Source organism: Aulostomus chinensis, chromosome 7, assembly GCF_037954235.1.
Source record: "Aulostomus chinensis isolate RoL2024-O1b breed Wild chromosome 7, RoL_Achi_v1.0, whole genome shotgun sequence".
In the NCBI taxonomy this organism is placed as follows: domain Eukaryota; kingdom Metazoa; phylum Chordata; class Actinopteri; order Syngnathiformes; family Aulostomidae; genus Aulostomus; species Aulostomus chinensis.
Window position 1 is genome coordinate 26,909,953 of NC_141326.1, and position 22,264 is coordinate 26,932,216.

At 42.6% G+C, this 22,264-nt stretch overlaps 2 protein-coding genes across 2 annotated transcripts; both read left to right on the forward strand.

The window, feature by feature from the left end:
* Positions 1 to 200: 200 nt before the first annotated feature.
* LOC147259306 (phospholipase A2 inhibitor subunit B-like) lies at positions 201 to 3,565 on the forward strand. Its single transcript, XM_086207897.1, has 5 exons — positions 201 to 337; positions 627 to 789; positions 1,587 to 1,664; positions 2,562 to 2,621; positions 2,826 to 3,565. The coding sequence occupies exons 2-5, from the start codon at positions 657 to 659 to the stop codon at positions 3,206 to 3,208; spliced, it is 654 nt and encodes a 217-aa protein (XP_086064023.1). The 5' UTR covers positions 201 to 337; positions 627 to 656; the 3' UTR covers positions 3,209 to 3,565.
* Positions 3,566 to 11,024: 7,459 nt separating this feature from the next.
* rerglb (RERG/RAS-like b) lies at positions 11,025 to 21,514 on the forward strand. Its single transcript, XM_086207898.1, has 5 exons — positions 11,025 to 11,268; positions 14,130 to 14,186; positions 14,610 to 14,683; positions 17,902 to 18,050; positions 20,347 to 21,514. Exons 1-5 carry the CDS (start codon positions 11,217 to 11,219, stop codon positions 20,630 to 20,632), a joined length of 618 nt encoding a protein of 205 aa, XP_086064024.1. The 5' UTR covers positions 11,025 to 11,216; the 3' UTR covers positions 20,633 to 21,514.
* The last annotated feature ends 750 nt before the right edge of the window (positions 21,515 to 22,264 follow it).

Consider the following 22,264-nt stretch of genomic DNA (forward strand, 5'->3'; position numbering starts at 1 on the left):
CCCTTTTTTTGTTAGTTTTTGATGCAGATTCGCAGACACAGACAGGTTTGAGGGAGTTTTCTCGTTTGTTAATAAATCAGATGTTAATGCAAGAGATAGAAATGTAGAGAAGAAGCCAAACTGATGGCTAACAGCCAGTCTGGGGATGCACTGACAATCACTGAGTGCTGTACTGTCAGAGGAGAGGGAAGCTTTCTGTTTTCTCTCTTTTCTGAGTTTAATTGTCAGCTGCTGCTCATTTCCTCAGGAATGGAGCTCTTATGTGTCTGTATTCAAGCTATTTTGCCACTTCTGCCTGCAAGCTGCAAAGAAGCATCCATCACTCCGTCTTTAGTCGGTAAGTTCTTCTCTTTTTATCTCTGAATCGGACGAAGGATTGATTTTAAGATCATCTTACTTTGGCATTTCTATGTCTTTAATTACGTCTGTAGTTCAAAACAAGAGAAACTGCAGGAGATGTCATTTTTTGGGAAAGAAAGTAATGACTGGTCTTACTGAAGTTAAATGTTGATTTCATTTCTCAACACTTCCTGTTGCCAGTAGGATGAAAATGTTCCCTATGCAGCATTTTGTTTTGCAATAATCTTCCTAAAACAGCCTCTTAATGTCTTGATTATATTTGATAGAGATTCCAAGGCTGACTTCAGAAGACTAGGATGTATCTCCTCCTCTGCTTCCTCTCTCTGATCGTTTCTACTGCCTGCAACGGGATTGTGTGTCCCAAATGTCCACCTGGACCACCAGGGTTCACTGGATTGGACGGATCCTCAGGCCCTCAGGGACCAAAGGGTTTGTATTCTTAACTGAACTCATCCCATCAGAGCAGACTTCCCTCATGTTACTGAACATTATTCAGAGGATGCTCTTGTCTACAGCTCAGATTTGAGTGCTATGTGACGCTGCGTCAGTGTGTCCACTGATGTGGTGGGTCAAGTGAAGTCGCCTCCTCTGTTGCTGGTCTTCAGAGAGACACCGTTGTTGTTGTTGTTGTTGCACATTTCCATATTTTGACTTCAGGAGCGTGAACCTTTCCTACGGTGCCATCGTCAAACCAAACTCTTCACTCACACAGGACTCAGATGAACAAACTGCAGCTCTTTTGGAACCCCTTCTGATGTTCTAGATGAGCACACGTGATGGAATACATTCTCCTTTGTCTGCTCAATGGTCTGAAATGATTTTGTTTGCTGGGTCATGTAGGCACTTACTTGTTTTGCCTTCTGTTACCCTGCAGAGCTCCTGCTTTGACAAGGACCCGGTCCAACAAACGGATGCATGGAGTTTTTTTTTTCTGAATTCGTATTTTATCAGTAGTATGTACTAGAATACTCACTTATTCTGTGTATTGCGTATAACAGATTTTTAGAATTCCAAATCTGCTTGAAAGCAGCGTGCTTCATCTGTCATGCCGGCTAATTTAAAATGGCTGGTTGGAGTCCATTGATTAGCAATAATTTGGTTCCCCAACATGTTAGCCCTTGAGTGTGTTGTTGCTGTTGCACGTCACACATCCACCACTTCATCCAGCCAACATTTTATAACGTTGCCTGCCATTTTGTTTGGAAAATATCTCATTATCTGCAAAGGAGAACAAGGAAAAGTAGGACCCGATGGGATACTAGGGCTGCCAGGACCCCCAGGACAAGTGATAATGTGTGGACAAGGTGAACACACACACACACACACACACACACACTCACACACGGACATACAAATTTATGTATATACTTCAGGTAAACTGAGCTTCTTTTCAGTTTGTAACACAGGTCAATGGATGTTCAATAATATTGAGATAATAAAATAAGATAAACTTTTAAAATAGATTTAAATAAACTAAGATGAGTATAGGCAGGCACGGTGGTGCAGTGGTCAGCACTGTCGCATCACAGCAAGAAGGTTCTGGGTTCGGTTCCCGGTTCGGGCACAGGATCTTTCTGTGTGAGTCTCCATGTTCTCCCTGTTCCTGTGTGGGTTCTCTCTGGTACTCCAGCTTCCTCCCACAGTCCAAAGACATCAAGAGGGGACGAGATTGATCCAGACTCTAAATTGACTGTGACTGTGAATGGTTGTTTGTCTGTATGTGTTGGCCCTGTGATGGACTGACTCCACCCCCCCTCTATTTAGATTCCTTTTGTTTAAGTTTGCCCAGGTTATTTGACTCTGAACAGGATTATATTCTGTGTACAGGCTGGGTCCGACTCACATGTGCACCAATGTCTCCAAGCACCGCTCCTTTGAATGTAAATACACAAATGTCACGTGCAGCAGTTTATACTCATCTGTCCCCAAATCATCTTTGTTCTCTGTAAAAAAAAAAATTAAAAATGAGGTGTTGCAATTGGTGATCACGGCTGATTCGTCAAATAATGTTAACCACAGAGGGGAATCAGCCCTTCTGTCGTACCCATTTAAAGAAGAGAAATATTGTATTTACTATAGAGAACTTGTGCTTTGGCTTGGATTGTGTTGTAAGGTGCATTTTAACAAACAAATGAACGATTGTGTGTACACATTTGCACACTGATGTCGACTAATTGCTGACTTTACTCTCCATAATCCAGATCCCTTTGGTTTGGCTACTATTGAAGCCTTAAATCAGGCCATGACAAAGTTGGAGACATGTAAGTATCCTCCTCCAGCAGTCGACACTACAGGAAGTGAGTACATGTGGATGAGGAATAGCAATGGCGTTTAGTTTAAGTCGTATTTACGGTGGTAGCTGAGTTAAAGTGTTGCATAACGTGAAAGATGACCTGCCACTTTACTGTCAGAATTCAAGTGTGATCATTTCCTGTCTTACTCTTTTTATTCTTCCTATCTTGTAGCGGTAAAGTACAACTTTGTGCGGACGGCCGGTAAGAAATACTTTGTGTCCGACAAGGAGAAAGGCTCTTTCTTCAAGGCGGTGGAGTTCTGCTCCCAGCAAGGCTTAGAACTGGCTTTGCCCCAGAATGAGGAGGAGAACAACCTGCTGACTCAGGCGTTCGATGATGTTGACCGAGCGGCCTGGATTAACGTCAACGATAAAAAGGCAAAAGGAAATTTTGAGGTGGATATGAAAGAACGACCTCTGACCTTTACCAGGTGGGGCCCAGGGCAGCCTGATGTGTCCGTAGAGAGCACGGGCTGCACCATGGTGTCAGAACATGGCCACTGGGTGGTGACAACTGAATGCTCCTTCAATGCTATCATCATCTGTCAGCTGTAGAAAAGGTGGGGTGTCCTTTGCCAGGCTTGTTGCCGTTGAATTCATCTGGACTGTGTTGCTGAGAGAAGCTGCAAGTCAAAAGTACCAGCACCTCCAGGAAAGTCGTTTTCACATTGTTTGTTCAGATTCAGCTTTTCTCAGCCTGAGCCGGGACATATTTGGTGTCATGCCTGACACTTACACAGAATCACTGTCTCATGTCACACAAATCAGTTCAAACATAGGGATTCTGCTTCAGCAGCATGGCATTGTTCCGTTTAAAAAACAGCGTTGATGAACAGAAGTTGGCCTCTGAGCCAGAGTGAAATGGATTCTTTGTGAATGTCTCAATCAAAAACCATCAATAAATGACATTGATGTAAGAAGGAAAGTTGAATGAATATGAAACATGTTATATTCCTCTTAATGTATCAGAAAATATCATGAAGGTGTCCTACAACGTACTTCAATTTCCTGTTGATGAGTAGAATCTCACAGTGCGACACCTGCTGGTCATTTTTTGTAACTACTTCTAGCACACAAAGTCAAGGGGGAACAATACGTATTCAAATTGACCAGCGGTTCAGAATCGACTCAGTATGAATCTCGTCCAAGAAACAATGCATCCAGGAAATCCACAGATTCATACTGATCGTCTGGTAAAGTGGCATTCAGATTTCAAATAAACAGTTTAAAGTCTGAGTATTTATCAGTTAAAGTACAAGTTAATACGGCATCATCAGAGAGGCGAGTTAATAATAACTGAATGATCATTTTTGGTTGAAATGACCCTTTCATGTATTTTCCTCCTTTTTAAAACCTATGTCATGAGAGATATTGAGCAGGTAGAGCATTTTATTGACATTTCCACTAGGGGGCGTGCTTGTATTGAGCAACACAGGGTTGAAGTCACAGTCAAAGGACTTTTATTTTTAAGGAAAGTCTCGTGTGTGTGTTTTCTAGGAAGCTGCTTCGGTTCGTTATCCCATGCTGGTTTCTAAACACAGTCTGCATTTGAAGATCATCCCGGTCGGATGTTCTCCGTCAAGCGTGTGAACGCTAACTGGGGTAGAATAAACTTCCTCGCTGGATTCTCTGTGGAGTCGGCTGAGGATTAATTAAATCATCCTGTCTGGACATCAAGTCTCTGCAGGAACACTGAAACCTGACAACTGTGAGGGCAGAATTACATCATCCAGAGCAAGAGCAATAAAACACTCTCACTGCTTTGATAAAATACTCCACACGTTCTCAGCCTGGTTTTGCTGCATTTATGCTGAAGCTGCACCAGAAAGTTATTGGTTTTATTGAAAAGCCTGACCAGGGATGACAAGACGATGACTTATTAGTTATACATTCTCGGCGTTTGTTCTGAATTGATTTTTGTGTTTGACTGTGCAAACTGTCAGATTCTTGTTCTCAAGCAGGAATTGTTGCTTTCACTGGGTCTGGTGCTTCTGTTGTGGGCAGCCTTTGCTTCTCCTGGACTGTGCTGCAGCTCCTGGTTGACAGCTACCTACTTTAACCTTGATATGTGATCTTCTATTTTGGACATTTTTCTCTTCCAGGATAAAATGCAAGAAAGAGAGGGCGCAGGGTGACTTGATTAGCTGGCTCGTACACTTTGTCGAAACCAAAACGCTCTTTGATGTAATATAATCTGTCAAGAAAGCGGCACCATGAGTGCTCTCAGTTTGTGAACCCATAAAAAGACATTCCAACGGACAAAATCCGCTGCAACTACTGATAAAACCCACTCTGATCCAGCAGTAAACTCTGGATGTAGTCTTTGATCTCTGTGTACAGACACAGAATGAAGACATACAGAGAGAGATGGGGGGGGGGGGGGGGTCCTAAGAACCAGCAGCCCTGCGGCTAATGTTAAGATAAAATAGAGGAAATTGACCATGAGATGTTATCAAAGGTAGGTTTATTCCATGCTCGTGTCTTTAAAACCCACCTTTTTCACTCCAATAAACCTCGGTCACATGTCTGTTCGCTTCCTCTGTCACCAGTTCTCTCCTCTTTTTCCCCCTCATGTGCAGATGTTTCATTTTATGAACATCAAACACCCCCAGCCCCCCCACTGTCTGCCTGACTTGATCTGACATTGGGAGAGTTCCTAACGTACACTAAAAGAAGGGAAAACGCTGATGTTCCTCCAGCTGTGCAGTAGAATGTGCTCTTTGAGATAAGACGTCCATCTGATGTTTAGAGCCGAGCCAAGCGCCCGATGAGACACCTGATGATCAGCTTGGAACCAAACAGCCCTCCAGCCTCCAGCCTCTCTTAGCCCGGAGCGGTTCCACGCAGGCACAAAATCCCTGTGATTGTTATTTAGGGTTCCAGTGAGTTCTTATTCTGATGGAAGGGCTGGTTCTGCTGCAGCCGCAGCGTCCCCTGGCCGACAGCAGCAGTACGGGTTCAAATATCCCATTAAACAGCAGCTTTTTCCACCCAGCAGACTCGGACATGTCTCTTGAGCCGCGGTCACTGCTTCCAGCTCCCTCCACCTTCATATACGGATGTTCCCCTTCTTTCATTGAGGTCCTGCATGGGACTTGCAATGACAGGGCTCGACAGTGACCACCCGCCTTGGTTCAAGAAGTGAAACCCATTCGTGTTCTCCACATCGGTCTGAGGTCTACTCACCACAAGCAAACAGGTTCTGAAACGATGGCGTCTGCTCTCACAGAAGTCTCAAGCTACGATGACATCCATCTTTTTTAAAAGGAAATGTATTGTCACCATCTCCGGGAGAATGACTGCACTCTCCACTGTCTGAAAGTGTATCCATGCTAGTCACGACTGAGTACTGACGAGTGAACTTGCCACTTTGAATCACGACTTTCCATAAACGCTTGAGGGGAACCTGTGTGTAGTTTCCCTTTCTGGTGAGAAACTTTGAATATATCTGATGTTATATATTTCCTGACATCTTTGACGAGTTAGCTAGCAAGAACAAAATGGCCACAAAATGCAGCCCTATTCATCAGTGTGGGAGTCATTCATATCGTTTACCTTATGGGCTGAACAGTTCCTGAATTCTTCTCGTAACTGCAGACACAGTCTTGCAGGTTTGTCGGAAAGTCAGCGGAGGAAATTAGTGTTATAATTACTTCCAGAAAGGGAGGCGTTCACCAGATAGCGTCCTCCACATGAATACAGGTGGTTTCCACTGCTTGTGTTTCTAACTTATCTGGTCTTTTTTTTTTTTCTGGGGAGGGAATTCTTCTGGCGTTAGGAGGGAGCATTCATACTAATTTCCCTGTCTTGATAAGGCGTCGCATTAAAATGTGCATTTCTGAAATGATCCCGTCAGGGAGGGATGTTTTCCTTGGATGTGCTAAGAAGGAGAACCAATTTTTTTTTAATCCCCTTTTATAACAATATTTACTACTTTTGTAATTTTTTTAACTTAAAAATTTGATGGCAAGAATGTTGACGAAACCAAGTTCAAAACTGAAGTCGTTCAAGACGGGATCTCTTGTCTGAAATATTTTCATATTGCAGATATTTTGAGTGCTTTTCCAGTGATAAATCCCAAACAGAATATGCTCAAAAGACCTCAGACACATTTTTAGTCATCGGTCATTTCAACTCATAATTTTAACGTCTCTTCTGATGCCCAAATTTGGTCAAATCAGACCAGGGACGAGAGGAGAGAAAGAACGGGCTGTGGAGGTTAAACCCTTGACTGAGAATGAAGGGTGACATACGATGTCATCAGCTCGGGTAGTCGCTGCCTTTGCACTTCATTAATCCAGCCTGTGCTGGTTACAGGCTGATGGCTCGATACAGTAACATGTTCAAGATGTTCGCCTGAATCTCTGAATGGAACGACTGACCAACAAGCACGAGGCAGCAAAGCGTGAACGTAGGCTGAATATGAAGGTGGGATTTTAAACATCGGAGAACAATTACAGAGTGGGACCTCTGTCAAAATGAGCGATAGCTGCCACGTTAAGACAATGGCTCAAAATAACGGCCGCATTCTCCATGAGGTCCATCATTTCCTGAAGCCAAAACAAAGGTTTTTCTCTCATGAGAGCGACACGGCTGTATGTTTTTCCATGGATTCTGTCCATTCATCAGCCTCCACTGGTGGAAAAGTCGAATCGCTCACCTGAAGGGCCCTGTGTTGAGCTTGTGTTTTCAAGTATTTGATTTACCTCCACATTGGCCTTTTAGACCAAAACTGTCTCAAACTTTAGGAGTAAATATTTGTCCGTTTTAAACACGAACCGCAGGGGTTATGGGAAGTGAAACACTAACTTAAATCAAGCGAGATAACGTAAAGCTAGACCTTTAGAGGCAAGTAACTTTGCTGTTGATGAGGTTTCCCAGGACAACAGTTATTAGGACACCACCCTGCGGTAACGGTTACAGTTCATTTATTTGGCACCTCCTTCTTGGCTAAAAGCCACCAACAAATCTCCAGTCCAACATAACTTCTCCCCAGTTACACATGGCAGAGAGGCTCCCAGCGGACAGATTCCTGGTGCACAGACGTTATGTAACGATGCTGCCGATGTGCTTTGGTGCCCTTTGATGTTGATTTGTTGAGGTTTTGAGTGTGTATGAGCTGGTGAGAATGGCATGTTTCTTGGTTTGTGTGTGTGTGTGTGTTCTTATACTTTCAACATATTGAGGGCTCGAGCATGTATTTGACCAACAGCTTGAGGACATTTCAGCTGGCCCTCACATTCTAGGTCATGGTTAGGTTTCGGGTCACGGTTGGGGTCTGGCCTTTAGTTGTGACGGTTCGGGAAAGAGGCTGAGGAGTGCATTATGTCAATGAAGATCCTCACAAGACTGTGAGTACAAGGGTGTGTGTGTGTGTGTGTGTGTGTGTGTGTGTGTGTGTGTGTGTGTGTGTGTGTGTGTGTCATGGTTTTGTGGGCACATGACGTCGTCCCATGTGAAAGCCCCTCTGCAGACACGTGTTGGTCAGCTCGGGGGGGCGGGGGGGGGGGGCGAGGCGATGGTCTCTGCCTGATTGGAAGTGGCTACGAACTGCTGGGCTTTCTGCTGTTTGCTCTGCTTTGAAGTACAACAGAATCAGAATGCCCATTGGGATATTTTGATGACGAGATGCACGAGGAGGAAAGTGATGCTTGTTTAAATACTTTCCTTTCAGATCCAACGCAGCGGACTGAAGTCATCAAGCTAAATGCTGATTACACTGCACAAGTGATTCCAAAATTCAAAGTGACGTTGGGGTGATTTCAGTCTGCATCTCACGTCTCCAAATGAAAAGCTATCTGGTACCAATTATTTCACCTCATACAAGCTGATTTGGACTATACATCACCCAAAGAAATGTGAGTAATGTTGTAAACATTTCAAAAGCCCGTCGTGTCTCCATGCTGTGAGCGGACTTGGATGCATAAGATGCTGTCAGGCTGTTTTTGTTTCATTGTTATGGCTTTTGTTTTAAGGAATTTAAATCTCATGATCCTACAGTCAACAGAAAGAGAAAAACTCCAAAAAAGGATCACTTTTCCACTCCACAATGGACTGGCAGAGTTTTGGATGCGATGATTAAAGGAACACGCCAACATGCGGAAAAGTACACTTCCTTTTTATTATTTTTAGAACCAGACAGAATGATGGAGAGAGACCGTCCTCTCCCCTCTGAGAGCTCCAGACCCCTCAAAGCACAGCTGACTGCTATTTAGCTTAGCCGCAATGAACGTTTGCAATGTGGTGCGAAAGAATAATGTGTAAAAAGTCACTAAATTCACTTTTTTTAATGTCTCACAACTTGTAATTTTCAACTTTCATTTTTCAAAAACATTTTTTAGACAAAGGCAAGTGTATTTGATGATTACTGAGATGGATTTCTCCGTCTTCATTTCGCTCCACGGCCAACATTCACTGCAGCTAAGCTAACTAGCTGTCAGCTGTGCTCTGGGTTTTTTTTTTATTCTTTTTTTTATAACTCCCACAGAGAAGAGACAAGGGATTCTGTCAACCTGCCTGCTTCTAGAAATGGACAATTAGTGTATTTCCAGTAAATCGTCCTGTTCCTTTAACACGTGGAATACAGGTCATAGTTACAAACTGTTCAGGCTTCGCATTCCTGCATTTTGTGGAGTTCAGTCTGAGCATTGTAATCATAAAGAAACAAAAACATAAACTTAGTTTATTTTGCAAATACTCTCTCTCTCTCTCTCTCTCTCTCACACACACACACACACATATATATATATATATATATATATATGTGTGTGTGTGTGTGTGTGTAAGTAAACAGGCTAAACCAAGTCCAAATCTAGGCCTAAACAATGTGTCATATAATTATTTTGTGAAATGCGGCAATATTCCAAAACAAGTCCCTCGATTGCTCTCTAAAGCGTATATTTAAGGGTTTTATTTTGGAAGTAGGTCACTGACTTTGCACGCAAGTTCAAATGAAGCCATTTTGGAAACGGGCCCTCAATGCCCCTAAACAAGCATACCAGGGCAAGAGGGTACAAAAATGTGCTTTCAATCCAAAGAGTATTCATTTTGTTGGCGAACGTTGGTGTCTAAGAAGTCAAAACTACTACAAGATGATTTATTGGCTGTAAGTGTCGCGCTTTGTGTGGCAGCTGAAGTCAGACAGGATGGATTGCTCGTCTAAACGGATTCATTTTGATGTCAAGAGCATGACGGATCTTCTAATCAGTGTTTGTATTTCAAGCCTGCTCATAGTTTGGCTTTAGCGCCACACTCAAAGCCTTGTCTTTACTATATTGCTTCAGCGTGGTGAGCTGTGACTGCGCCGTTGATAAAGGATCCGACCAAAGTCATCAACATTTTTTCCACATCGTGTCACCATTTTCCTTTTGGTGAAAATACGCTGAACAATTTCAATAAAATGACTTTCCTCAAAACCAGGCTTTTATTAACACTGGATTCCGGAGAGCAATGCCAGAGCAGGTTGACGACTATGACCTCACCTGAGGAAACACGTTTGTGAGTGAGCCTTCACAAAGTGTGGAGGCCATTTGCTGCCTTCAAAATGAGAAACACAAAAAATCTGTGTACGTAAAAAACCAAAATAATTTCCAGTGATTATTAGAATTAGTTATATTTTTAAGTGAACACAGGACGTTATGTCAGTGCCTGGGGTTTGCCTCTGGAGAAAAACCCTGGTCGAGGGGAGGGAAAGTTTTTAAATATTGATAAAGTAAAATCATACATTATGTACTGGATATTCAATCAAGACTGCAATTTGAGAACCTAAACATGAAAACGTCACAGAATTTCTGACTTTCCTGGGGCCAAAATTACTGCAGCCCCTTGATGCCGTCTGTGGCTTCAACACCGATATAGTTTGCCGTTACCGTTTGTGCTCATGATCCGGCCGGTTCATCTCCGTCACCCCCTAGTGGCTGGTGGCTGTATAGGTCATAAAACGTGACGTGAGTGAACATTGTGCATCGCATCATGTGGTTAAAGACCTTGTCTACCTGCAAAATTGTCATGAGATAAATGTTGTTTTGATTTGGCACGATATGAATAAAACCGACTCGACCCAGTGCATCTCATTTTCTTATTATGTTGATGGAAAATTGAACTCGGGCATCACGTTCCTATTGTTTTTTTTTAATCATTATTATTTGTAATTTCTGTCTTGAACACCACAATAAGTTTACTCAGTCGTGACCTTTGAGTAATTTCTCTTTTAAACAGAAAAGGGAGATACGGCTGAAAGACAGGAAACAAGAAAAATAAAGACAAAGGATGGGGGAGAGAGAGCGTTACTGGGTGAAAACAAGGAGAGAGAGAGAGAGAGAGAGAGAGAGAGAGAGAGAGAGAGAGAGAGGAAAGAGATGTAGGGGCTGAGAGAGGGAGAGGGAGGGAGAGAGCTTGTTTTCCCTCCTCTCTGTTCCCTCTGGCTTTAAAAAGTGAAACAGCCCTTTGAAGAACAGGAATAGGGCTTATGAACATTTAGGGTTCCGACGTTAACTCGGACAAAGGACAAAACAGAGAGACGCAGCAGCCGGAGAGCCAGCTGAGGACCTGAGAGAGCGCAGGCATGAACGACATCAAGCTGGCCCTGCTGGGGAGCCAGGGGGCTGGGAAGTCAGGTGAGTGCCTGGAAGGAGTCTGTAGTAGTAGTAGTAGTTGTGGTATTAGTAGTAGTCGTAGTTCAGCAGTCAATATACTGAGCTGAACATGATCCCATTCAAAAAAATTGGCTGATAGTATCCCATGCTGACGAAGCGCAAGTGGCAAACTTATTATTTTGGTGTGCAATTGTTGTGTCAGGCTTTGTTGCAGGGTTGGATTTATGCTCAGTATTTCACACAAAAACATCAACCTGGAAATCAGTTTTTTTTTTCAATATTGGCTCATCTTTACTTTCCTCACTGCATCAACAGAATGAAACCAGTGAACATTTCAAGGTTCCAGAGTTCTGGTTGTTCAACAGTCCAGACCTGAAGAAATTTCTACGATAACGAAATAAAACAGGAAAAACAAACCTGACTCTGTCAAACTGATGCTTTAAAAGAACTTAAAATTTTACTTTTATGTCGCTTTTTCAGCATTTAATGCATTGTTTTGTTGATAACTGTATTTTGTCTTTTACTGACTGTTGCACTTTCATTCTGTTTGATTTAAGCTGACCTTAAGTGGCACATAAGAAGCCATTAAATTAAACGTGACAAGCATGACAGTACATTGTTATTGAACCATTCTGAAAGGAACTTGGCTGATAAACTTTCCATTAATAACGAACGACCAATTTAATCAATTAACAGCACTGAAGATGTTGGCTCACCGAGCAAAGGATTTTAACCAAGAGATGAAATGCCATCGTGGTTTTGGTTTTCAGGGAGCCTTGATAATGCAAGAGATTTGTACCAGTGACTTTTCCTTTTGAGAAAAGCCCCTTAATTTCTGACTTAAATCCCTCTCTATATAGTCTTTTATTTTTGCAGGGGTTGATGACTGTATTTTTAGATTAACATGACATTGTTTGTGGTTCGGGGCAACTTGTCGAAAACGATCATACATTTCTTCACATGATCGATGTGGTTACTGGTCTGTTTTGATTTTTTTTTTTTTTTAAAGTTTGGCCATTTTAGTTTTCCCTCCTTCTATTTCTTTCTGTCATGGCAAAGTAAGCAAGTGTAAGCGAAAACGCGCTCCATAAATACAGGTCATTTAAACTTGTTTGAAGGTGTTGGACCAACTTAGAACAAAGAAGCTTTGCGTTAGAACCAACATTACTTTTCACTGCAACTTAATTTCAAAAGAACCATGAAGAAAACTCTTACAGTTTATTATTGGCTGCGGTCACAAGGCCTAATTGAAATATTACCATTATTTCAAAGCAATCTCGGTTTTTCAAAGGCCAATTTTGAAAACTGAATCAGTCACAGATGAATTCAAGGTTACAGAGAGGAAATCCAGTCAGCGCATTTTGTGTTTTTAATCTGAAATCATTCTTTTTTCCCCACTTAATAAAGAAGCCTTTTGCTTTGCACATTTGTGATGGACAGATGTTTTGTTTCAAGTTCTTCTTTTGCATCTCCAAGCCCAGATGATTGATGATAAACAGACCTCAGGACTTAAATGTGTTTGCCACAGTTAAACTGTGTTCACCATCAGTTATAACGTCACATAGAATTCTGTTCCGGTCCTGATGCGACCGGCAAGTCACTGATACCCGCACGCAGAGACGATTACACTGATATTTATAATCCATCTGTGTAATGACTTACATATAAGGGCCTTATTGGATTTAAACATCTTGACGCTTGCGATCGTTCGTGTTCCAGGACCATCAATGGTTGAGTAAGGCTGTGCAATAAAATCAGTGCAGCAATATGTTATGAGATTATGTCTCTCAATCGTCTTATTGGATCTTATTTAGTCCCGTCCTTATTATTGATATCATATTGCAATATATGGTCATAAAAGCATCTATGTTTTTTACAGCAGCTATATTTTAGTGAGTGACACAAGAACCTGTGCACTTAGAGATGTTATGGCAGCTAGATTTAGTGTGTTTGATGATATTATATACAAATCATGAGCCTACGTAGATCATACTGTACAGTAATATATCATGATGAAGTCGTGTCATGATACGGACAGGATTGTGAGTGTTGCCAGTGCTTAGCTCAGTTGATGCGACTGCAGTGTGTAAATGTAACCACATCCCAGGCTGTAGTTTTTTAAACTGAAAGGAAAAATGTTGCAGGGAAGATCTGTGCTACTGCTCGGGGTCCACTTGCGTACGTCAGAGTGGTGTTGGTGGCAAAAGCGGACGGTGTGAGAGCTGCTTAAGTGCTTCATAAAACAACAGGATGTCTCCGTGCTCCCCTCTTGCCAATGTATCTGAGTTACTGTGGAGAGGCTGTGCTGCTGCGCGCCTGCTTCACTTGCTGCTTTTGTCAGCTTTCCAGTTCTATTTATGTTGTTTTGCTCAGTGGCGGCTGAATAGGTCAGGACTGGGGTAAAAGGGACCCCAAAAATGATAACTACTGTCCCGTGTATCGCATGCACGTATAATTTCCCCACACATGGTGCACCATATATCAGTTCTTTACATTTTTACAAGTATAACCCTTGTATAACCCCTCCACAGGCCCATGAGCACCATCAACAGCCCTCCAGAGTTCAGCACTTGTAACTTCAGACTTTAATTGAAACTGATTGTCTGTGGGTCCAAAACTGGCTCTGTTTTATACATTTCTTGCAATCTGGAGGCGCAGCAAATTGGAAATATAACCATTCTGCTTGCCAAATATGCACAAAGGCCTTCCAGCAAAGCCATGCAGCCTCTTTCATGTGAGGGTTCAGTTTCAGAGCCTGCTGGCACTGTGTTGCGCCTGCAAGAGTGACTGATTTCCCCCCCACTGCTGCCACCTGTGAGGGATGAGCGTAATGATGCCATGATTCATTTTGATGTTTTCCATTTTGCCTGTTTCCCCCCCAGCTGTCCTCGTGCGGTTCCTGACCAGACGCTTCATCGGTGAATATGCATCCAATGCCAGTACGTGTTTCCTGGTTTGATTAAAAGGGGTTTTGGTTTATCAACAGTTTATCAGCAGACATCATGGATGTTCCTGTTCTGGTGCCGCTTCCTTGCTGGGATGCAAGGATGCGGCTCTCGTAAGTGTTTATTAAATTAGAGGTTTATTTCGCTCAAAGGCCGGAAGCAGGAGGGAACAGCAAGAGGGAAAAGTCTATTCATCTTAAGATAAAATAATAAACATTGCTCGTGCAACCGTCACTCAAGGGGTACGTTTGAGTTTTAAGATAAACATTCTTTTATGGTACTGCTCCTAACATCTGAGCTGGTCAGCTAGCAGAATACAAACCACGCTTGACCCTCAAGAGATGAATGTGTGCCCCCTTTCAATGCTTCAGAACTATATTTGAATGTTGTTTTGTTCATTTCCAATCCTCCTTGCAGATTCCCTGTATCATAAGAGGCTTTCCATCGATGGCAGGCAGCTGAACCTGGAAGTTTTTGACCCCTGCTCACAGGTACAACAACTCAGCAAAGAAAAATTATTATTATTATTTTATCTGAGCCTTTGATTTACATCAGGAAACTTCTTTTTTAGTACAACTTTTTGTAAATGATTTGTCATCCTTTATCAGTACTGTATTTTATTTTGTACATAGTTTAAAAGTAAGCAGTTGGCTGAAATACTCTCTGTAACACTGACAAGTACAGCGTGTAGATTCCCAAGTTCCCCCAGGAGCACACACTGTTACGTCGGGGGGGGGGAGAAAAAAAGAAATCTGTACTATCCTTTAAAAATCATTCAATAAACCGGTTTTGTTTTCCCATCTAAATTGTATGAAAACCCTCTCTTCCTCTGATTGACTCCAACCATGATCCATGTCATGCCACACGCCTGAAGGGCCTTCTGGGAATGCACACCTGAACATTTCCTCCAGCGTCAGAAAAAAATAAGGCTCTTTAGCGCCCAACACGTTGCCTAACTTGTTCAAACACGGTTAAAAATTTGAAACAAACTGACCTCGCACCCATGGGAGCAGCAAAAACTGTCAAAAGCTGTCCCGTCTGTCAAAAACCATCTGGACCTCCAGTATTTTGCTGGCATTAATGTTAGCAGGGGCGGCAGGTGGTGCAGTGGTTAGCACTGTCCCCTCACAGCAAGAAGGTTCCGGGTTTGAGCCTCAGCTGGAGCACGGGGTCTTTCTGTGTGGAGTCTGCTTGTTCTCTCTGTTCCTGTGTGGGTTCTCTCTGGTACTCCAGCTTCCTCCCACAGTCCAAAGACATCAAGAGGGGATGAGGCTGATTGATACTCTAAATTGACTGTAGGTGTGACTGTGAGAGCCAGTGGTTGTCTGAAAAAATGTGTTGGCCCTACCATGGACTGGTGACCTGTCCAGGGTGAACCCCGCCTCTTTGCCAAAGGCAGCTGGGATAGGCTCCAGCCCCTCCCCCGCCACCCATGACAGGATAAGTGGAAGAAAATGGATGGATGGATGGATGGATGGATGATGTTAGCAGCAGTAGTGTAGCCACTGGTGGTGCTGGCCCCAACTGGGGAGGTAGAGGGGCCAGCACAGTAAGCAGTTGAATTTTTCACGGGGTGCAATACTTAAAACAGTTTAGAAACCACTGCATGGCTGCAAACAGCTGCCCAAGGTGGCAGATGCCTCTGCAGATGCTAAATCACCACATTTTACCCACCAAAAGGTTAAACTTAGCTCACCTAATGCAAAAAATATATATATGTATCAATAAAAACCAGGCCTAATAATAAAATATTGAATTATACCGCTGTCTTCTTTTTCATGAGGTACAGATGTTCTTCAGATAAGTAGGATCCCTGCTTATTGCTAATGATTTTCATTATTTGATGGTGACTCTGTGCAGGACATCAGTTTGGTTACAAGTGAAACACAGGCAGTGGTGCACAGACAAAAGACACACAATATGTCTTTACATTTGGCACACACAACCACCACTGAGTTTCAGTTTGGGCTCCTCTGCACCAGCCTATAAAGAACTCCACATTGCGACTATCTGGAAACCTTCCAGGAACATTCCAAGGCCACCTTTATTACAATCGGAAAGTTCCCAGATTGTTCTGAGAAGTTGCAATTTCTGAATAATATCTCTTCAAGAACATGGACTGTCACCCATGTGAAAGAATTTTATTTACACTCATCTTTTCTTTCCTTGTGTAAATAATAGGAAGTGTCCAAAAATTCTCCTTGTTGAGTAAAAACATGCCGTTTCCGAGACATCAAGGCTCAGAGGAAGTTCTCCTCTCTTGTTGCAGGAGGTTTAAAACTCAATTCTTGTAAAAGGGTCGGGGCTACAATGAACATACATGAAAACATGTTGTGGTGCTCCAAAGGTGTCACATACAGGAACATCAGCAAAACACTGGACTGGCTTCTGTCTGCTAAGGCACAGCAGCTCACGCATGTGACCTGGAATGAACTACGCTCCGCTCGGCACGTGTATGATCTATACTGCACTTAAAGTCGGGGTTCCAAGGGGATTTATGAGTTCATCCCGAGGCGATATGAAGCAATGGCTGTCTCTTTGAAGAAAAGAGCAACACTGCCTGCTTGCGTCTTCTTCAACAAGACCAAAAAGCCAAAAGGCCTTTTATTAGAAAGCTGGTGTTTTATTTGAATACCTTCAAGCTATGAGGAACAGGAGGCGGCCATTGTCTTCAGGTTAAACTTACAACAGCCAGCTCTCATAATCAGTCTGTGTCGCTCTGCTGTCAATAAAGTGAAAGGTATGAGTTGGGCTTGAGGAACTGCTGGTTGAGGGCCCAGATTCACCCTAGGGCCCCTTGACCTTCCTACGCTGTTTACTCCAACTCAAGGTTACTACTCTTGCTCTGCACGTGTTGCTCAAGGCAGCAAAAACAGAAGGACCAACAATTAAGACAGAAGTACACAATAAAACATAAAATACTGAGATGTTTTATATATAGTAATACTAAGACATCCTGTTTTGTTTCTGCTTTGGTGACAAAATGGCACACGAGCTGTTTGATTCTGAAGTGGTGAGGTTCACAGTTGACTTTGCATTACTGCTTTAATATAAAAAATGTAGACGTGCGATGAATAGGTCGACTACCAGCCAAAGAGTTTGCCAGTTGAGTTCATGCAACCTGGTACATGATACGGTCCTGGTTGAAAATCTGCAACGTTTCCCTGTCATTCTGCAGTTTAATTGTATTTTTCTGTGCCAAAAAGTGAAGTTTCCAACTGGGACGACCAAAGATGATATAAAAACAAAATCTGGGGCTGTCTAGCAACCGAAGGGTCGCTGGTTCGATCCTCATCATGACCATGTCCAAGTATCTTTGAGCAAGTTACTGAACCCCTCATTAGTCCTCACTGCCCTGCGACGGACTGGCGACCCGTCCAGGGTGAACCCCGCCTCTCGCCCAGTGTCAGCTGGGATAGACTCCAGCCTGCAACCCTTAACGGATAAGCGGTATAGAAAATGGATGGATGGATGGATAAATATAATCTAGAGTTGTGGCTTCTCGGTTATTGACTTGTCCACACACTGAGTCCATGAACACGAACCCAAACATGAGAATCAACTTGTGCTTTAGCTTTGCTATGCAACAAACTCAGTCGATTTACTTTCCTCTTGCATTTCTGCGTGACTGAATCTGATGCAAAAATAAGCCACAGAGCAGATCTTCAGGAGCCAGTCTGATACTAAAACAACATGTTGTCGTTGGCAGAGCTCTGAGGCCAGGTGTATACTAGAGGAGCCAGTGGACTGGGCTGACGGATTTGTGGTGGTGTACAATATCAACGATCGCACTTCCTTCATCAATGCCAAGAACATCCTGCATCAGATTCGGGAGGCACGCATGGACAACTGCAAAGGGTCAGACGCACCACAGTGAGGGTATTTTATTACGATGTGAATGAGACTTTAGGCCGAGGCTGCCGGGAAGCGTCTCAACTCTCCCAGGAGCACGAATTCAATCATTCATTGGAGACAGCTCCTGCCACACAGTATATATGGTATCAAGACAAGAAAAGAAAAAGACAGCACACATGATAAAACCACAGCACGCCCGTGAAACTAAATGTTTCCGTCATTATTCAAATAACCGGCGAAAAAAAAAAGAAAGGTGAAAGGTATTTTATTTCCTTTCACGTCATGAGAAAAATATCAGTGAAACTCTTTCAAAGAACATCAGCAGTCAAAATGGTAACTTGGACCCTTTGGTTACACTTAGGGACAAAATGTAAACGTTTGCTTGCAACCTGGTCATCTAAAATATCAATTTAGGGTATAGATGACGCTGAACTAACAGAAAAAGAGTGTGGTAATGCGGCGGGATATTCCTATATTGCGCAAAAACAATATAATGAGTGGCAATCTCATGACATTGGAGAATTCTCTGTGTGCTTGTTGTTTGATTAATTTTAGTCAGTGAATTTACTCTGTAAATCTGAGTCGTGGTCTTTTTCTTTCTTTTTTTTGCCTCCCAGTTTCCAGTAACACTGCCAGATGACACATTAATTTCTCAGAGACTGTAATTAGTTGCGGGCACATCTGAGGAACATGTGCAGGTGTTGAATCATAAAACCAAAGCGAGGGCAAAAGTCTAATAATAATCATAATCATCTCCATGTGACAGAGATGTGCAGATCTTTGAGGATATTTCTCTTTGACTGCATCGCTAAAACCAAAAGCCTCACTTGACAAGCAGCACGCTGCCAAGAACATCTACTATATTACTTGAAAGTGCTGTAAACACCACAGCTTTGCCCTACTTTCTTTGAAGCTGAACAGGGATCCTCATGCCGCGATAAGTTTGAGGAATCCTGACCGGCCTTGACAGACGCAAACTGATTAATGATTCATGATGACGAGAGACAAGAGAGAGAGAGAGAGAGAGAGAGAGAGAGAGAGAGAGATTCACTACAAACCTACAGGCGGAACTCTAGTCTGCTGGAAAATGGGCCAACCACATCCATCAAGCTGCCTGTCATGTGCCAGGGCATCCTGATAACATGAGGCAAGAGATTAATTGAGTAAGTGAGCATAAATGTAGGCCAGCGACCCGGAATATTAGATTGAAATCAAGGAAGAGTTCAAAGGAAGAACAATTCTGTCTGTTTTTTTTAAGGCCGGTCAGTCACGTTTTAGAAGCAGTATCTACAGTATGCCAAAGTTAATTTGTATTTAAAGCAATAATTTTTCCCTCAAAGTGTATTTTGCCCTCAAGTACTCACAAATATGTGTCTTGGATTCACTTCTTTGTGTCTCCAGACTGCAGAAAGAGCCAGTCATGTAAATTTAGCTTGAAGCTAATAGCAACCAAACCCTTTAGCAGGTGATTCCACTGATTAACACACCTTCAGCCACAGAAGTTTGTTAATCAGTGGAATCGCCTGTAAACCTGCATACACACGGCTCTCCGTGGCACATGGTTGCCCACCAACTCTCTCTTGACCAACTGCAAACAACAGCAAAACGTTCCGGAGACATCAGTTTACAAACTCTGAAGCACATTATACAGTATAATCCTCTCAGTCAGCAACACTTCGATATATCAACAGATATTTCTGGGCATTTTTGCAGTAGTTGGTTTTGGGGGTTTGACAGGCTATGTGTGCATTCTGGAATCAAAGAAGTGATGGAAACGGCAAGAGCGATGCATGGGGTAGAACCCGCTCATGCCCCTGGAGAACAAAACTAGAGAACTGGGAGAAAGCACAACTTGAAATCCACAACTGAAATCAGACGTCACACGTGTGTGTGATATCGCTGACGATTGTACAAATAAGAGCAACCCTAACTCTAACTTTGGATCACGCTTTGGATGTTTTAGCTATCGATGTTACCTATAGAAAAAATGTAAACAGATAGTATTTGAAGGGTAACATAATTTCATCGATGTCACAGCATCAGAGAGGAAGTGCAAATTGATGTGTAGAAAAAAAGAAAGAGATTACCTGGAAGATAAACTTTGCTTTTATTGTCGGAAAAAATAAAACATTTGCATGGGAAAAAAAAAAGTTTGAAAATTCTATGGACTTGAAGCCGCGAACTGTCATTTCTAGGTGTAATTAGACAGTTACAGTGAAACAATTCACTCGCTCTAAATCCTCCTTCATTTCATCATAGTCAACCTTGAGTCCATCTTTCCGATTAATCTCTTTTTCAGGGAGATGGGAGTTCCTGTCTGTCTGGTGGGTAACAAGCAGGACCTGTGTCATGCCCGGCAGGTGTGTGAAGAGGAGGGTCGTTGCCTTGCACAGGAGAACCGCTGCTACTTCCAGGAGGTCTCAGCAGCCGAGAGTTACCAGGAAATCGCCAGCCTCTTCACGCAGCTCATCCGACAGGTGATGGAGCACCTCAAGTACCGTGCTGACCGACGTCGCTACAGCGGGTCTAAGTCAATGGCCAAGCTCATCAATAATGTGTTTGGCAAGAGGAGGAAGTCAGTGTGAGTGTGTCCAGAGAGACTGGATGGACTGAAGGTTGTGTATTTAAATGTTACGTTCAAGATAACTCAGAGCTGCAAAGTCCAGTTGAATATTCAAACAACATGGCTGACACACAAAGGGATTTCTTTATGGTGACACAATCACTATTCAAACACAGTATGTTTTACAATATGATAGTATGTGTTACCATCATGGAATAGGGGCAAAAATACTTTCAAAAGACTTGTAGTTGCTGTTTTACCATTGATGACGTGTTTCTCTGCGGGTGCCGCCATTTTTGTTTGACTTAAGAAAACTAAGGCTCTGTGAAATCGGGGGAAAGTTTTCCCTCAGAGTTTCTGAGTAGGAACACCCGGGTTTGAGTGGCGTTCCAGTGTACTTTGTAAAGTAGGAGCTCAGAAAAGTTCCGTTCTGAGTTGTCTGTAAAATAACAAACGCCCCATACAAAAGGGAACTTTTCACTGCTTGGTCACTGTGGTCCAAACACTAATGAATGTGCCAAAGGTCGGGATAGTGACGCTAAGCCTGTTCATAAAAACCCCCCCCAAAAAAGCGTTTTTTTTTTTACTTTAACTTTCATGTTTAACTGCTTTAATTAAAGCGATAATCCACCCAAAAAGGTTTGTTTTGTTTTGTTTTTTTTTGGTATATGTGTAGCTTGAAGCTAACAGTGACTAAAAGCTAGCAGCAGCTACGGCACCAAATCAACAGCAGACTGACCCAAAATGTCCTGTTAGAATCTTAATCTGGTAAAAAATCCACTCAGTCGACCATCAACACTTTGTGAGCAGACATTTTTGGACAGTTTTGAAGCAGTTGCAGTCAGATTGTCGCTGTTAGCTTCCTGCTAAATGTACTTGGCACGATCTCTCTTCAGTTACCAAAGTAATGCGAACAGCAAAAAAAATAACCTTGAAATTGTAACTATACAAATATTTTTCAGTCTTTATCATTCAAGTCTTCTCTATCCCGCTTTATGCTTTGTAATCCACACTCTACTCATGGCTGGGGCTCTCTCTCACAGCTTATATCTCTATAAACCAGCCACAACTGAAGCCACTTCAGTTTCTACGCTCGTACACAACTGTGTGGGTGATATATGGTATTGTGTATTGTGCATATTTACTGGTTATTTGATAACCCTTGCGTTTTGTTGGTCTTTTGATTGCATTAATGAAATTGGATATCATAAATGTGACCTCAAACTTCATCAACGATGTAAAAACATACCAATTATGGGCATGAACCTGTTTGATTCTGTGCTGTTGTTCCTCTTACATCCAGTTATGTCACCATGGCACTGTCAGGAAAGAATGTACCGCAAATCATGAAAATGAAGTTCATGTATGCAGCATTTTGTAGATGAATGTTACTTTTCTAAATATTGTAAAAACACTGGCTTTTCCAGAGGAAATTAAAGTTAAACATGGCTTAATAAGATGCCTGTCTGAGTTCTTCCGAGGGGCTGCTTTTTCACTCTGAGCTCAGCTTTAATTAGACGGCTGTGAGAGAAGGCATTTCTCCAAAGCCTGTGGGAATGAGGAATTTCCTGTGTGTAGTTACTAAACATAGCAGGTTTGGAGGCAGGAGAAGCGAGAAACATTCAATTACTGTATTCAAACTTTGGCCCAAAAC